The sequence below is a fragment of the Haplochromis burtoni genome, unplaced genomic scaffold (assembly GCF_018398535.1).
Source record: "Haplochromis burtoni strain Fernald_Lab_line unplaced genomic scaffold, NCSU_Asbu1 Contig_4, whole genome shotgun sequence".
Taxonomy (NCBI): domain Eukaryota; kingdom Metazoa; phylum Chordata; class Actinopteri; order Cichliformes; family Cichlidae; genus Haplochromis; species Haplochromis burtoni.
Window position 1 is genome coordinate 5,209,116 of NW_024582365.1, and position 17,781 is coordinate 5,226,896.

At 41.5% G+C, this 17,781-nt stretch overlaps 2 protein-coding genes and 3 non-coding genes across 5 annotated transcripts; 1 reads left to right on the forward strand and 4 right to left on the reverse strand.

The window, feature by feature from the left end:
• The first annotated feature begins 187 nt into the window (after positions 1-187).
• Positions 188-8,129, forward strand: LOC102313092 (signal-transducing adaptor protein 1). Its single transcript, XM_005913414.3, has 10 exons — positions 188-566; positions 2,243-2,314; positions 2,472-2,588; positions 2,742-2,798; positions 3,354-3,526; positions 3,670-3,801; positions 4,290-4,359; positions 6,500-6,602; positions 6,673-6,849; positions 6,960-8,129. The coding sequence occupies exons 1-10, from the start codon at positions 465-467 to the stop codon at positions 7,076-7,078; spliced, it is 1,122 nt and encodes a 373-aa protein (XP_005913476.1). The 5' UTR covers positions 188-464; the 3' UTR covers positions 7,079-8,129.
• trnaf-gaa lies at positions 4,612-4,684 on the reverse strand. The gene has a single exon. It is a non-coding gene; the product is annotated as a tRNA-Phe (tRNA).
• On the reverse strand, positions 4,962-5,034 carry trnaf-gaa. The gene has a single exon. It is a non-coding gene; the product is annotated as a tRNA-Phe (tRNA).
• On the reverse strand, positions 5,914-5,986 carry trnaf-gaa. Its single transcript has one exon. It is a non-coding gene; the product is annotated as a tRNA-Phe (tRNA).
• Positions 8,130-8,239: 110 nt separating the features above from the next.
• ankrd13d (ankyrin repeat domain 13 family, member D) lies at positions 8,240-17,696 on the reverse strand. Its single transcript, XM_005913415.3, has 16 exons — positions 16,798-17,696; positions 16,550-16,685; positions 16,339-16,463; positions 16,066-16,111; positions 15,637-15,780; positions 15,193-15,382; positions 14,964-15,030; positions 14,729-14,810; positions 14,146-14,207; positions 13,900-14,030; positions 13,661-13,818; positions 13,122-13,235; positions 12,844-13,016; positions 12,480-12,559; positions 11,371-11,604; positions 8,240-8,775 (listed from the first exon to the last, which is right to left on the reverse strand). Exons 1-16 carry the CDS (start codon positions 16,879-16,881, stop codon positions 8,712-8,714), a joined length of 1,890 nt encoding a protein of 629 aa, XP_005913477.1. The 5' UTR covers positions 16,882-17,696; the 3' UTR covers positions 8,240-8,711.
• Between the last annotated feature and the right edge of the window lie 85 nt (positions 17,697-17,781).

Consider the following 17,781-nt stretch of genomic DNA (forward strand, 5'->3'; position numbering starts at 1 on the left):
GTGTGTGTGTGTGTGTGTGTGTGTGTGTGTGTGTGTGTGTGTGTGTGTGTGTGTGTGTGCATATTTTATTGTGGTGTAAAGCTTTTTAGGGATATGCTCAGGTCCAAAGTACAAAAGCACAAGTTAGTATGAGAGTTCTTATAACACCAGCTACTTCCTTCTTTATATATTTACTAACATTTCCTCATTCTGAGGGAGAGGACAGTGCTGAGGCTGAAGTTGGGGGAAAGAAAGGCTTATCTTTGTACATTTATGGCCTCGTGATCAAAACTCTCATATTCTGGACGCCTAGTCTCAATTCATACCCGTTATCAGAGCCTCATAAGGAAACAAAATCAGAACAAAGCTTTTCCAGGACTCAGCAGTTCACCCTTGACTAGTGACTGCACTGTAAGACATAAGCTGAGCCAAAGCTGAGCAAAACCAGGGCAGAAGAAGACGTTGACTTGAGAGACTACTGGACAATGTCAGTGCCCCCCAGAGTTGTCCACAAGAGGAGGGAGACGATCACAGCCCTGCCTCTCTACTACTCCGGACACCTGCTGAAGAAACACAGTAAAGACAAGGTAAGAACGAATATGGGGAATAAACACGAGGAAATGTAAATAATTAAGACCAAACAAACCAAACAAAAGCTGCAAAAGTGTAACAAAAGTAAGGACTCATAATGGAGAATTAGCTTTGTCGGCCTGTTACTAAATCACTTACTGACCGACAGTATTTTAATGCTGTAGGTCAGAGAGTTGGGTCTTACCGCACTGCACTGTAATGTTGGTTGCTGAGTACAAGCTACATATCTGATTATTAATCCGCTAGATTACATAAATTTGTGTAGCATAATCTGATTACTCTTGGACTACTTTAAAAAGTGGAGACAAAGCAAATTTTGTGTTACTCAACACCAAAAAACATAAAAATGTTTTATGTCTGTACTCTTCATGCAGTCATGACATTCAGCAGACACACAGTGCTGTGGTACACATAAACTATGTAGGACACATTTTTATGAGTTTGTTTTATTGGTTATCGAAAAGGTTTTATAACTGTAAAATATTTTAATGGCATGAAAAATGTAGAGAAGCAATTTTTGACGTTATTATTCAAATGTAATCTGGGCTGACTGTAGTTGTTTCAATCTGACGTAAACTGTTACTGCCTTATTGTGGAGAGGGGACTAAATTTAACCACCTTTTATCACCGGTGGGTGAGTAGCTCGGCTCTGACGGTGCATCATATTTTATAATGGTAATCCAACAATAAGTATACAAGACATAGAGGTCTGTATGTAAATACCTCATCTGTAAATTATCTTACAGCCTTTAGATACGTGTAAATACAATCATGTGACAAAGAGCATTTTTGATAAAGCTACATCCTTACTGTTTCCACAGGAGTTAAGAGGGTAAGAGGCAGCCATGGGCTGTTAATCAAATGTACTTGATGAACTGATCACCAGCAAGAGTTTTAGCAGTTTGCTAGTCTGGACCATTCTGGTGTGTTTTAAGACAATCTACCCAGGGTCGATGTCTCATCAAGATCAGAAAAATTTCAACAACAACCAAGAGCTACATTTTAGACTCTACAGGCCTCAGTTAGCGTGTTAAATGTTAAAGTTTACACCAGAACAGTTAGAAAAAGACTGAACAAGTAGTGCATTTTTGGAAGGGTTGCCAGCAGAAAGCCTCTGTTCTCACTAAAGCAAACATGGCAGCACAGCTTTGATCCGCAAGGTTGCATCTGAACAAACCACGAGACTTCTGAAACATCGTCCTTTAGACAGATGAGACCAAAGTAGAAATGTTTGGAGATAATGTACAGCAACACGTTTGGAAAAAACAAACACAACAAACACAACATATGATACCTGATACCGATTGCAAACATGGCGGTAAAGGTATCTGCAAAGTTCACAGGCCCTGTGAACTTTGCAGATACTGAGTTGACTGTGAATCTCTCTGTATTCTAAATATACAAATGTGAGGCCATCTGTCTGACAGCTAAAACGTGGCAAAAGTGGGTCATGCAACTACACAATGGAGAGCACCAAATCTACTAAAGAATGGCTGAAAAGAGAAAAGAATCAAGGTGCTGCAGTAGCTCAGTCAAAGTCCAGATAGCAACTAGATACCGAATCAGGAAGTGTGCATAGTTTTCCACATGACTGCGTAGCTGAAAAACTGAAACAGGTCAAGTGTAAGTAGTTTAAGTGTGATGCCTGATATGTTCATCAAATGACTTTCAGGATTTCAAGAAATACTATGGAGAGCTCCGTGGGTGTTCGCTGTTTCTGTACAAGGATGACACACAGGATACCGTAAGCAAACACCTATGTTTGTTCACATTGTGCGCTTGACTTAATCACTGAATCATCTTTTGAAAATATGTGGAGTGTTTAATTCCAAGAATTAGGAAGTAGCTTTGAGGGGCAATAAGGAAGTGCTGTGGGAGCACTGACCTGATTTCTTTCTCAGTATACAGAGAAGTTGGACCTGGACCAGCTGAAGTCGATGGAGTCAGACTCTCCATATCAGAAGAAGGAACCCACTGTGTTCACTCTCAGCCTCAGCACAGAGAAGGTGCAACTTAAGGTCTGTTGTGATAAAACTCACTTCAAATGATCCAATTACATCTAATATCTAATCTTATAATTAATCACTGGATGGATCAATGCTATACATCACACCAGCTTTTTATCAACTGTGTGTGTGTGTGTGTGTGTGTGTGTGTGTGTGTGTGTGTAGATGGACAGTGCAGACATGGGAGAGGTGTGGAGGGGTTTCATCCTGACTGTGGTCAAGGTGAGCAAACACACACCGATCTAATTGATTCAGCACAATTATTTCCATTTATACAGGATATTACACACACACAGTGATGTAGACAGTGGTATTTAAATAATGTTCACCTGGTACAGATAAAGTCTGAAGTCCTTCGCATCATTACTGCACAGCAGAAATCGAGTGAATGGATGTGTTGTGCATTCAAAGATGCTCTTCTGCCTTAGTTGTAATGAGCCGTCAGGTATATGGTAAAATCCCAAAAGATCAGCAGTTTCTGAAATAATCAGACCTGCCCATTCAGCACCAACAGCAAAGGCCGAGTCACTTAAATCACCTTTTTTCCTTCTCAGTTTGAACTTCACCAGGTTATCTTGACTGTGTCCACATGCCTAAAATGTGCTGAGTTGCTGCCATTTGATTGGCTGATTAGATATTGGTGTAAATGAGCAAGGTGCCAGATAAAGTGGCCAGTGAATAAACGTTTATATATTTTTAAAATATATCAGGATATATTTTTGAACATGTTACAGATGATCTGAATGGTACTGAGGTCGAGCTCGTGTTTCCTTGCAGAAGGAGCTTCCCAGTAAGCTGCAGCTGATGCCTGGCCAGGTGTTACAGCTGAAGGAGGTTCTCACTCAGGAAATAAAAAGAAAATCCCCATCGTCACGTCCACCGCTCCCACCTCGACCAGGTTTCCTCTCAGGCCCGCCATCCAAAGACAAACTGAGCTCTGAGATTGCTGAGTAAGCACTGTCTGCTGTTTGTGTAAACACTGATCATTTGTAGGTTCAGAAAATTCTCAGATAGACTTTAAAAAGTGCTTCAAAACAGTTAAAATACAATAAAATAAAAGTGTGCCTCCTTGTTTTTCCTTTGAATCCTGTAGGTGTTTCTTTGATGTGACTCGAAAGGAGGCTGAGAAGATGCTAGAGGAAAACCCAGAGTGTGGAAGCATCATCCTTCGCCCGTCCACCATGCCCAACAACTACGCCTTGACCCTCAGACAAGTGTCATCCAGGTCTGCTAATCTATTCAAACCTCTGATATACACCACAGAATGCAGAATACCTGCTCATAAATGACTATTGAATTTTGACCATTAATCTTTTTGTATTATAAATTTTCTCCTGTACTGACTGATTTCATCAGCACATCAGCTATAAATGTCTTGTTTTATATCTCTTACAATAATATATATTACTGAGTTTTAGAACTATTTTAGTATTGTTCCTGCTAATTTCGTAATGTAACGTGAGTTTGAGTGCTTTGAAAGGTGCCAACAAACAATTTATTCACCTTATTATTATTATTACTGGTAAGTCTGACACATTGACACAGAGAATGAAGTGTTCACCCGGAACTAACTGGCGATAAAAACAGTATTGAGTGGGACAGACAGAAAGTGGAACGTAATATGAACTTTGCTCAGTGAAAGCCCATTGAGCAAAAACACACTGTGAAGAATTTAACTGTAATATAATCATCACAACGTTTCTTCTGTTTCAGCGGGCCTGTAATGAAGAATTACAGAGTGACCCAAATAAATGCCGGATTTGTCATTGAACTGGAGACACCAGTAAGTCCTTACAGGCTCTCACAGCTTCTCACCAATCAGAATATATTTCAGCTATAGGACACATTTACACATAAAGTTCCTTCAAAGCCACAGGAGCACAAGTGATTCAAAGAAGAATCATGAGCGTGTTGTGAGTGAAATTAGAGGTGGACAGATCAATCGTGTCGTTAACGATACTGGTTTTGGATCAACACTTCAGTAAGGTTTTTGGAGACATTTACCTGATGGCATTAACACATAATCAAAACACAATGCCGAAACCCGGGATTGAACCAGGGACCTTCAGATCTTCAGTCTGACGCTCTCCCAGCTGAGCTATTTCGGCAACAAACATGTTCAGCAGAAAGACCTATGTGTTCGCCTCACTTGAACAAACCTCAGGTTAGTTTTAAGTCATGATCCATGCCTAGAAACTCACAGGAAAAACAATTAAAATGGGATTAACTTCAGATGAAACCAGATTTTTTTACTGGGGCAACCCACATACACAATTCTGTTCAGGTTCATGGATGTAGAGGAGGACATGCAGAGGGTTGGTGTTGCAGAAAAATACTGTAGTTCACCTTTTCTAAAGATTTATCAATCAGTTAATCAAAGCACAATGCCGAAACCCGGGATTGAACCAGGGACCTTCAGATCTTCAGTCTGACGCTCTCCCAACTGAGCTATTTCGGCACTGGAGTGTCATTATGATGCATGCTCAATCATCCAGGTAAGTAAATCTCCAAAAGTTGATTCTGCTCATCTAGACGTAGCGTTTTGTGGGAGAAATGTTTCATCACTCATCCAAGTGACTTCTTCAGTCTCAGCTGACTGCAGGTTTCCCCAATCTTGTAAACAGTACATTTGCATGGTTTCAGTCATTATGCAATGTCATGTTTATAAGATTGGGGAAACCTGCAGTCAGCTGAGACTGAAAAAGTCACTTGGATGAGTGACGAAACGATTCTCCCACAAAACGTCACGTTCATATGAACAGAATCAACTTTTGGAGAGCACTGGAGTATCACCAAGCATCCATGACTTGCACCAAAAAAGGCAAGTGATTCAGTAACTGACATCACCCAGGTGCTGCTGACCAACAGAGTGCCAGTGGAAACTGTACAACTGTTAGCACAAAGACAGAGGAAGAGGAAAAAGGGAAGGCATATGAGGAGGGAGCAAGAGAGAAGGAAAGGCAGGAGTGTACATATGTACAAATGCATTTCTCTTACTAAACCATTTACTGGTTAAATAAGGGGAAATAAACAGACTTTTCAACAGCATAAGATTAATTGCCAAGAACTACTGTTCGAATAAAGAAATTATTGGTCAAACACGAATGTCCTTACTTTCTGTGCCAAGTAATTTTAACTGAGTAAATGACTTGAATTTGGTAGTCATGTGGGAGAGCACCAGACTGAACATCTGCTAAGAGGGCAGTATGTCCTCTCAGGCATTTTTTTTAAACATTTAACCAATTTAGATACAGATCAGATTTAAAAGGCAGAGGTTGTGGTTCAGTTTTATGGTTTTATTAGGCCATTATCATCCTTTCTCTGATTAAATGTATAATGCCGAAACCCGGGATTGAACCAGGGGCCTTCAGATCTTCAGTCTGACGCTCTCCCAACTGAGCTATTTCGGCAATGCACTACACATGGAGAATGAGAGCGAGCACTGTGACCCGTCACCTGACCAAAACAGTCAAATAATTTCAACATTATCAGTTGTTGATCAAATGATGACCAAAAACTCATATATAAAAGCAAAATGCACTTACAGAAAGGACACAGGATTAATAAATGCTGCAGAAAATCATTATGTGATTTATTGCATAGAGCAATAAAACTGCAGAGCTAATAAAGACTGAAGATCTGAGGGTCCTAGGTTCAAGTCCAGGTTTTGGCAATGTAGTACATTTCTGTGGAGCACAAAGTTCAGATTATTGCCAGTTTGCAAGTCTCAGCAGAACAGTGAAGCTTTACAGTGTTAAACAGGCCGCCTGTAATTATCGTTGTTTTATTATTATTTTATAAGCTGTAGAAGTGTCATAAAATCTGCTGTCTGTAATAGAGGAATGACAGATACTTCTGATAAATCAAAGGGGAGCATCATTAACAGAGTCTATCTTCTGCTTTTTTTCACACGTCCTCTGTAGGTGACCGTCAGCTCCCTGAAGGATGTTCTAAAATACTTCATTGAAAAAACTGAGTATCGGCTTTGTCCTTTCATTCCATCTCAGCCCTATGACACTTTGATCGGTGAGAGTACTGCTTTTAAAAATGGTTACAGTGAAGTGGGCAACTCCTAACCACCGATTGTGTTCAATAGAGGCGTCACCAGCTCCCAAGTGCCTCAACACAACCGCACGTGCTCCTAAACCACTACCAAAGGCACAAGTGCCCCCTATGCTGCGGTCACGGACCAAAGAGGAGATTCTGCCAAACAAGCCTGATGAGGGAGAATATGTCATTCCTGATGATCCCAATGACTCCAGCCTGAATCTAGGTGAGCAGAGTGAATGTTGATTTAAAAACAAAACAAACAAGCGAACGGGCAGAAATCAAGGCAAATGTAAGAGCAAGTCTAAATGACTTGAATGCTTTTGTCTAAACCAGCTCAGTTGGATGATGAGCTCAGGAGAGCCCTAAAACAACGGAGAGAAAACATCTATGTTTCGACTGATGAGAAAGTCTCCCCCTATGAAACAAAACTGAATGGAAAAACAACAATCTAACACGGCACAGTGGACGACCGAGAAACCGACAGCGTGAAGTAGGGACTGGTGTAACCTGACAAGTATAACGTTAAACTTTTACCTACAGCTCAGAGATCACAATGTTCACGGTGAAAATGGCTAAATTCTGCTTTATTGAAACGAAATTTATACATTTTTCTCCAAGATGGGAGAGTTTGGACCGTTGCTTAAATATTGTGACCAAATGAGCAGACGGTGCTAGATGATCAAAAAGATTTCTGTGTTTATTTCAGTGACCACTAATATCTGCATCCGTCATTGCAATCCAGCTGAGGGGTGTCAATAAAAAAGCTGAACATTTCATCCCGTAGTCAGTCCCAAAAACTTTGTAAAAGATTAAATGTTTGTTCAAATCTTTGTACCTGTGGATGGATCCGTATTGGAACTTTTACACTGAGGGTTCATCAAAGTAATCAACCCCCTCGGGAACTTGGATGTTAATGAATGAAAAGTCATGCCCTGGATGTTTAGACTGGGCTGAGGGCGGCCATCAGCGACACCGCCACAGCTAAAGTAATAATACCAGAAGCAGGAGGGTCTGAACATGAGGATGAAACATGTTTGAGAGCCCGAGAATATTTTTAAAAAGCTTGGCCAATGCTAGATACGATTTTCACATTGCAGAGTTGTAAGATTATCAGTGAACGTCTTTAATATGTTCTTGATGAAAGATTGTTTACATGTGCAACGTTGCATCACTGTACTCCATTTTTGTATTTTTAATAAGTTTTGTAAGAGTGAGCTTAAACGCTGTCACTGGGGTTGAATATGATTCCAACTCTGCTGAGTGCTTTCTTGATTTACTGATTGATTGCTGACTATTTTCACAATACAAAAGTGATGACTCTGATGTCAAAAATCCCACGTAGGTGAAAACAATCAATTGCCAAAGTAACATGAATAGGTTTTGCAGATTAGCTTTGGTTTTTGTCTCAGCTTCTGCCTGTTATTCATGTTTAAATGTGTAAAAAAAAAAAGAGAGAGAAAAGAAACAAAAGAAAGAAAAGCTTAAAGCACTGTTGTTTATTTCGGATCAATGTATAATTAAATTGTAAATATAGAAAACTGATGTTTCTTCTTATTCTTTATTAATAAATTAAAAACAAACAAACAAAAAAAACCCACAGACACAATCCAGGATCATTGTTATTTTTTTTTAATTTTCCACACACAGGAGTAAGCCAACATAAACTTTTGAAATGTTATAGTTTTATAAGTTATTCCATTAAGATTGCACTTTATTTTATTTTTTATCTTTATTGTGGATCATGTTATAGGTTTAAAGTTTAAGGATCATTCATTACTCAGTAAAGACAGCAAGACTGTGAAAAATATTCAATAAAAAAGAAAACCAAACACACTATCCCTTTTCGTCTCACTCCTTCACTATAGTGTTTATTTTTTGTTGTTTTTTAAGAGTAGCGGTCTCTTCCTGTTTCACATTTCTTATATTCAGGTCCTTTACACTCTGTTGTAGCAGCCTTCGTGTGAGAAATACAAATAAAATGTCTGTAATAAGTTAACATCTCAGGATTTAAAAAATAAAACAGAATAAATAAGATGATTGTTCCCTAATGTAGACCTGCCTCCGCCTGCCCTTGTCGGTGTTACATTACTTTTCGGTGAGTGACAGCTGCAGGATCCTCTCCAGCTCCTCCTCCTCCTCCTTACGCTTCCTGTAGCAAAATAAGAAGTTCATCTGTTAGAACACTGACAGTATTATCACTTTAAGATGACTTTCTTCACAGGTTTAAGGCGTCTAAAAAGCTGTTTGGATCGTGTTATAAGTGTAATCTGAAGGTGAAGTGTCTTGCCCAAGGACACAACGACCGAGACTGTCCGAGCCAGGGCTCGAACCGGCAACCTTCCGTTTACAAGACGAACTGCCAACTCTTTGAGCCACGATCGCCCGATAGTGTGTTAAAGTAGTGTTAAATGTAAAGTGGTGTATTTGATATCCCCGTGTAGGTGTTCCTGCATCATCTTAACCCTTCAAAGCATGAATCACAAAATAATTGTCAGAAAATTCGAATTTTTTAACAATAATTTGGTGAATCTTCTGATGAAATTTAAAAAACATGAAATATTAATTTGCATATATGAGTTTAAATTTGTATCATATTTTATAATATTTTTTGCAATTTATTCCATACAAATATCTCCTGCAATTTATTTGGGTTTTTCAGGGGATGGGGTTAGGGAAGGGAGATCACACTTGTGATGTAATCTCAAAAACTCACTTAACAAATATGATTTGGCTTTAAAGGGATCAAGCACATTGTTGTGATGTCATAGCCTTGCAATGTGGGAGTGGGGGGTTTGTTTATATTAAGTTTTCCTCCACAACAAACAGTAAACATTTTAACTCTTTTCTTTAATCAGTTTGTACAAAAGAACATATTATCAACTTAGGTTTGCCATTAGCCAAATTTAGGTTACTCGTGTTTTAAAAGCATTAACTTCTTGGCTAATGCTGACTGAATGCTCCCTGGCCATTTGCGATGCTGATCCTGGAGCAACATTAGTATTGATGATGCAGGAACAACACCAACACACCAAAAGATTGAACAAATGTGGCTTGTTTGGAAGGACTGAAAGAAGAAAGCCTCCTCTCTCTAAAAAGCACATGGCAGTACAGCTTGGGTTTGCAAAGCTGCATCTGAACAAAGACTTTTGGAACAATGTCCTTTGGACAGACGAGTGGTGATGATCTGGGCTTGCTTTGCAGTCACAGGGCCAGGGCACCTTGTTGTCATTGAGTGGACTATGAACTCCTCTGTATACCAAAGTATTCTAGAGTCAAATGTGAGGCCATCTGTCACAACAGAATGGCTGACTCAACCTGATTGAAATGCTGTGGTAGGGCATTAAGAGAAACCCTGCGAACCTCGATGAACTGAAGCAATGCCGTAAAGAAGCGTGACGTGAGAGACTGATGTAGAAAATAATTAAGTCAAGTTATTTATACTGAAAGGTGTTTCTACAAGCTTCTCAATCACATGGTGTACTCCGTTTCTCACAGGACCATAGCTGAAAAAAAAGTTGTCAATCTAAGAAAACTGCACAGTTCTTGCTGAAGCGCGCATGAATTATGAAAATCAAGAAATTTACTAATAAAAATGAATTTTTTGTTGAACAGGTGAATGTATTTAATCAGGTTACCACCCAAACGAAAGGCACCAAAAGCAACGTGACTTCACACCGAATTTGCAGCTCATTACCATCTGACACAAAGGAGGATGGAAGAGTAACTCACTGCTAAATGTGCATTAACTCAGCAGAGATGACTGAGGATGACCGCCTGAAAACAATACACGAGTCTGAGTCGTTGTGAGTCCTAATCTGGGTCAGAATTTTTTAATTTTCACCTTTATTTCATAAAATTGTGTCCGTAGAAGTTCACAAGACTGCAGAATGAGAAGTGACCCCCCACAGCCCCCCACTGTTTTGCTCGATCAGTGGACTGAACCTTTCACTTCGGGCATTTAACATCTGATGAAATCCCTCGTGCTTCATAAAGACACTTTTAAACTGCCTGTATAGCTAGTAGTTTGCAGGTTCAATCGGACCTCTTTGACAGCAGCTGAACTATGAGCCGCCATTAACACCAGAAATAATTAGACCGCTACAGCTAAAGGCTGATATAATAACATCAGATAAACTACTTTGCTATTTGGCTATGATAGCGCTGGGTAGCATTAATGGGGTGCTGACAAGCAGTATTTTATCCCTCATTATCTTCCTCTCATTTTTTTCATATTTTATTTTTCAAGCTTAAAACATTTTTAATGTTTCCAGCCACGTGAGAGCAAGGAAACTTGTCTGCAGTGTCCCCCGCCTCTAGCAAGTGACAGATGGATAACCCTGAATTAGATACGTGGTTATGAAAAAGGGTGGTTAGATGAATGGATGAATCCATCTGAATCCAACTGCTTCCCTAAGCAGGGAATAATTTGTCAGCATCATTTGTTTTTTGGGAGATTTTTGACACCTAAAGTGTCGCAGTTGTTGTTTGTCACACCATGCTGCCAAAATATGAGTTTGAGATGAAAGAGCAGAGGGCGGCACTCTCTGTGTGCACACTCCATTAAATTAAAACAAAAATAAAAAAGATGACTAATACTTTGTATGCTCTACAAATTCTAGCAGGTGTGAGAGGTTTTTTTGTTTGTTTGTTGTCGTTTCTTCCTTCTGTCTAACAATTATAGGTCATATAAACCCACAATTTCAGAAATGACTCATTTCCTCATCCATCTCGTCTCCACTCCCACCTGTCTATCTCCTCCTGCTCCCTGCAGGACAGCTCCATGGCAATCCGCAGCTGCTCGTCAAAGCTGGTCGCCACACCGTAGTGTGCGGATAAGCGCGGATCGGTCACTGTGCTGTAGGAGAGCGGGGAGTTGGCGGTGGGGTCCAACGGAGAGACAGAAGAGGGCTGGCTTGGGTCGGCCATCTCCTCTCCCTCTCTGCTGGCCAGTGAGATGGACAGAGACTCCTGGATCGCCCTGAGACGGGAGAGAAATGAGGACACCGTTAAATAAAGACGGGTCTCTTAACAGGAGACTTTTCAAGCTGCGCTTCATTACAGGATAAATTTAAGCTGGTGCTCTCAGGAGAAGGTGGGAAGAAAAAGCTCATCACTGAACTCTATTTAGAAATGTGTAATTAAGTCACTTCACAAGCCAGGGATTTCCCTACATAACAACAAGGAAGATAAGTTAAAACTGTCTGATTTTTCTTTACAGTAACAACTACAAGAGAGTTTGTGAGGTCATAACCTTTTAACCAGACATTTCAAAAAGTGAGTGAAAAGTATATGATCAGTGCCATTTGTTTCCACAGTGAAGAGGAGGAGCACTGGCAAGAAAGAAGAGCCTGTTAAATTTGGTTGCAGAGGTGTTATCACTTTCTTAGAAAGTGTAAGTATTAAAGTTTAATACCAGATAAAACATATGGAGGATATCTACCTGCATGTCCTCAGATCTCTGGCTGTTTTCTGACTCTTTCATTCAGGCATAAAACCTTTAACTAGTGTGAGCAGCGTGAAAGTGTCCGTGAACTGAAGCTGGGCCTGGCAGCTGATCAGTGTTGCATACGATTTAGACAGACTGACTGAGATAGCAGACGTTTAGTCTCATCATTTCATTTGCAGAACAAACAAAAGTCAGAATGTCCAGCCAACAGTCCACGGACCAGTCATTAACATGTGTTGCATAGATGAGTGACTCAGCTGCCAGGTTTATGCTCCTCTCTGTCAAACACGACAATCTGGAAATAGTCCTTAGGTGTGTTGTGTGCCATCTCAGAATGTTTGAAGTAATTATTAAGGACATGGCCAGTTTAAGAAAAGAAGATGGGTAAAGCCTGAGGATAAGCTCACCTCTCCAGCTGAGAGTCTTCCTCGTACAGGGGAGACTGTGGCACCGGACGGCTGTTGGTGAGGGCCTCCCAGATGGTCACCTGAAAACCAGACACAAGGGTTACACCTGGCTTTAGATTTAAGGACAACCTACACAGAGACTGTGCTGAGCTTTTAAATAATTCACAGTGGAATGAGTTTGAGATGATAAAAACACTGTAACAGTATTATGACCAGAGACCCTTTGTTTTTTAAAAGGTGCTGTAAAACGTCACATGAGAAGGGCAAATTAATAAACTGAGAGAACATTTTAAAAAAAAACAGAAAAGTCTTGAAAGGAAAAGAAGAACAAGGCTCTGTGACCCAGAAGGGGATTTGTTCTGACCTGGTCGCTCTCTGTGCCGGCGTCCAGCAGGCTCTGCTGAATGGCAAACTGCAGCAGGTTGTCATCCTCGTCCCTCATTGGCTCGCTGCGGCCCGGACCGAGAGTGGTGTAGTCGGGAGGGGGCTCAAACACTGAGGGGTCCACCTCACAGTGGAAGGGAGGAGTGGCCTGACCTGTGATATGAGAAGGTACATGATAATAACAATGATAATGATTACACGTCAATTTAAAGTCATGTAAAGGTATCAGGTACCACTAAATGTTAGGTCAGTAGTTACCAGCTTCTCCGGGGCTCTCTGGTTTGTGGACCGTCACAGAACTGACCGGCTCGTCACAGCCGCACAGGTTGCTGAACGTCACTCTGGCATTCAACACATGAAACAGAGGAATCTCTGAAAGGCAGACGGAGAGTTCAGTCAGACATGAGATGTGGTGGCCAACAAGGACTTAAACAAAAACATATAAATAAAACTCCTTCCAAACCCACAAAAGGTGATTGGAGGCTCAGAGGTGATTGCATTTCTGGGATCTTCAATATATTTAATATAATTATATACTTCATATAAGCTAGGATTGCACACCCTAAACAAGACAGTTGCCATTTGGATTTAACCAGTTTTGACCGATGATTTGATACATGTGATTTTTACACCCTGGTAAACATAGAAACTAAAGTCTTTGCTCTCTCCTCTTTCATTTATACAGGTGCTTGCTCTTGTTATTGCAAAATAACTACCGTGAGATAATGTCAAGTTGGCAAACTTTCAAAAAGTCTCAAATAGTGCCACTAACAACATATATCTTTAACCACACTCACCTATCTTGACAGGGAAGCCTGGTGGCAGGCGGAGGGTGATGAAGTCACGCAGCTTGGCAAAGTGGGCGTTCGAAATGGCCATGAGGTCTATGATGGGTGTCACTTGCTCAGCCAGGGACAGAGGGTGAGACTCGCTCAACCACAGCGTTGCTTTAAACCTAGAATGGAGGCAGAACAACAAAAAGAGAAATAAGGGTGGTGACGAACATCTGTGCATGGATTTGCGTTGTGTATCTTACCTCTGAACTTTGCTGGTAAGCTCAATGGGGCGTCCAATGTCGCGGCCGTTCAAGTTGAACTCCGGGTTGAAGTATTCCTCAGCTGTGATGGCTGTGGGGTTGTGAGGACTGGCGCACTGGGACACGTTGCTCTAAGAGAAATATGGAAAGGGAGCAGTAAGTAACAGTGTTCATTAAAGGAGGCTGAAAGCAGTGTAGGTGGTGTGTGTGTGTAGATGTTAATGCACGGGCGCTGCTGAGACTTACCCCATTGTGAGCTGTGTGCTGTTCAGCAATCCCCAGGAAAGACTGCAGAGGAGTCTTTGAGCCTGAGTAGGAAGACAAAAAGGAATAAAAAGAGATCACTATAAAAGTGCTACAAAAATCCATTAAAATTTACTCTGTATGGTCTGTTTAAAGTGGACTGTAAATTTCCAGCCCCATATTTTTATTCCAGCACTTTATTAGAGCAGCTCTGCAAGACCCATAGTTCAAAATAGTCCTTATTTATCTTTTACTGTGCCTATGGACTGATGATCTATCTGACATGGAGCATTCTGAGCAGTTAGATGCTTCGGTTTCAATCTTAGAGGGATTACTCATACTTATTATTTAAAACCTTGACCACGTTTAACATGAACATTCACACTTGTAGCAGTGTATATATGACCAGAAACAAGTAAAAGCATAATAAGTCCACTTAAGGAAAGTATCCATGAAGAGCTAATTTTCTAATACAATCAACATTTTATTACAATAAATTGGTGAAAAATCACATTTTTCAGTCTCCACGATCTGTTCAAGATACACACCTCAGTTATGAGGTGTATCTGTGTGTATCCGTTGTTACCTTTGCTTCTCGACTTGTCCTGGTCTGACAGATGTTCTGTCCTTGAACGAGTCACCAGCTCCACATTGGTAGCGCTGTAAACCTATACACAACAACGCACAAAGGAAAAGCACCCGTGAGCATTTTAGTTTGCTTTCAGTCAGGAGTATGAGTGTCTGCCTGTCTAAATTCAAAAGCACAGTTTGAAATAAATAATTAAATACATCTAAAACTAAATGGGCTCACTCGCACTTACCTTAGCTTCATACCCACTGACGACCTCGCTCTTCTCAGAGCGCCAGCCCCAGATTCCAGACTTGTTCCTAAACACACAATGACAAATTAAGTACTCATTGTGCTAATATAATATATATTTCTACATGACTAACTGTGAGGATGCACTCAGAGTTTATGCACGGAAACATGAAAAATGAGACGTGTAGAAATAATTTAAGAATTCTGCGTATATGTATACAGTATGTTACCGCTCAAATGCAATATTGCGAGTGTTGAGGTGCGTGGAGACAATAGGCGATGTGAGTCTCTGGGCTGTGTTCTCTTGAGATGGCTGCATTGCTGCCAGGAGCGAAGGCGCATCACGAGGGGACAACACAAGCGGCTCTGTGTACACGACCTGCTTCTCATGGTCCACCTCCATGACCACTGCCCCATCGTCTGAGAAGAGACGGACAGATAGCACAAACAGCTAGGCTGTGTAATCAGGGTGCATACAAAACTCAATCAAGATACAGGTGCAAGAGGAAAATGACAATAATTCTGACAGAATGAAAGCCATCACAAAGCTAGAAGAACAGAATTGCTTTTTAGTCTTTCAGGGATGGCCTACATCAGCTCAGAATCTATCTATGTTCGTTTCTAAGTTAAAAGGCTTGCATGCTATTGTGGCCTAAGGTGCAAAAAGCGCATACCTCCACCCTTGAAGATATAGCTGCGTCGTCCTTTCAGCCAAGTCATGTGTTCAAAACCCAGGAGTGTGGTGTCCACACGGAGGCAAGAGCCACTCTTCCACACCCGGTAGACATCACTGGGGCACACTTTTGACACCAAGGGCACTGAGATGGAAGTTGAAGAAGATGAGATGCAGTTACAGTGAAGTAGCACTAGAAACAATTTGAATACCTAATGAATAAAAAGCTGGCTGACAATAAAGCTGACAATTTTTGTCTGAATTTATTAACTATCAATGAGAGAATCATATATGCTATAATCTGGTTGGTAGTGATACTCTAATTTTAATCCGCTGAACAACATCTGTTTGCTGCTGTTGTGGGAGCTGTCCAGCTACTTGTGGTGCTGAAACTGACCTCTGTGGATATGCATTAATGAGCCACACTCACCCCAACTGGTAAACTCCCATTTCATCTCCACATAAAAGTCTCGTGCCTGGAAGACACAGAAGACACTCTTAGATCTTCTCAAGTCGTCTACCGTTTATGCCTTCAGATTCAATACAGCTCAAGAGCTGCTAAAAACATACACTGACACATCAGACTTAAATTCTTCCCCATCAACCTTCAACCAGGCACCAAGGAATTGATGAGGGTTGTCTCAGTTCAACGGGTCAGGTGTAAAACCCAAGAGATTACATTTGTTCAACCAGATGGATCTACCTGTCTTAGTTTGCTGAGCAGCTCGGGAATGCCCGCCAGTCTCTCAGTGGCACGCTTGAAGTCTCTGTACTGAAGCACCAGCTGTACAAGCTCAGGGTCCCCCGTGCTCACTGCCTCCTGCAAGACTGAAACATGCATTTATTTACAGAGGGTGTTTCTCTTTCCCTCAGTAGCCTGAGGGTAGGAAACAGAGAAGCAGCAGAGCACTCACTGGTCCAGCCCTGTGCGTTGCAATGTGTAGGGTCTGCAGAGTGCCTGAGCAGCACCCGGGTTGACTCCAGGTGGCCCAGACACACAGCAAGCTCCAGCGGGGTGCGCCCTCTCGGATCCAAGCGCTCCAGATCCTGCTGCAAAACCAAACACACAAGCAGCAGCAGCATGAGCGCAATGCAGTTCGACATGCCAAAAAAAAAACCCCATCATCAATCACCAGCTCCAAAAAACAAAATCAAGTCTTACCTCTTTCTTCTGTAGCTCTCGATCCAGCTCCAGGTACTGATTGTTCCAAACCAGATAATGCAAAGGAAACGCTTCTTGAGCCATGTTTGACGACCGTTTGAGAGTTAATCAGCAGGAAAGCTACGACTTCTGCAGCGACACCACAGCAGACGGGTGCTGCGCTGATCGGCACCGCTGCTTAGCTAGCTAGCCTCGTTTACAGCAGGGAATTGTAAACTCTGAATGCAAGAGGTGTGTCACCAAGGGGGAAAAACCCTTCCACTCACTAAATATACCAAAGTTGCTAGCGTTAGTCAGCAACTAAACGACTACTGTACCTGCCTATGGAAATTAGTGGGCTGAGTTAGCTAGGCTAACTCAGCCCACTAATTTGTTGTAGTTAACGTTAACTAGCAGCTAGCTGGGCTAACGTTAGCTAACTGGCTAATAACATCATTTCCCTCTCGTTTTGGCGCCTGTGTTCCATTATTCGTAACTGAAGACAGCCTAAAATACGCCTCAGTGTCCGCTCATTTTTTCCACAGTGTCCTTAAAGTAGTAAAATAGCGGGTGAAATTGCCGGCTGATGGAGTTAGCTAGCTTCTCCCCCGCTGCTGCTACTGCAACCATTCCCCCCTTTCTTATCGCAGGGCTGTCTAAATAACACAAGACACGGCCTTTACTCCGCTTTCACATCCAGGTCCCTCGAGTTGGGGCATCCGAGATGATGCTGGTGACAGTTGATGTCGGGACAGCACTCGTTTCCTGCCAAGCAAACGCCTAATAAAGGCGATTACATCTGTCAGTCTGCTGCGATCCGGTACAAATATTCCTGTGTATTTACAGCCGCAGCGGCAGTTTTCTTTATTATTTATTTATCTAGGCGTCGCTTTATTTCCAGGTTATTGAGAGATGCTGGGTGGAGCCACCGAGGAGTGGATAGATGGTATAAACAGGAAAATACTAGTGATGTAATTGCAGTGCATCTTCCCCACTTTCAGCTCA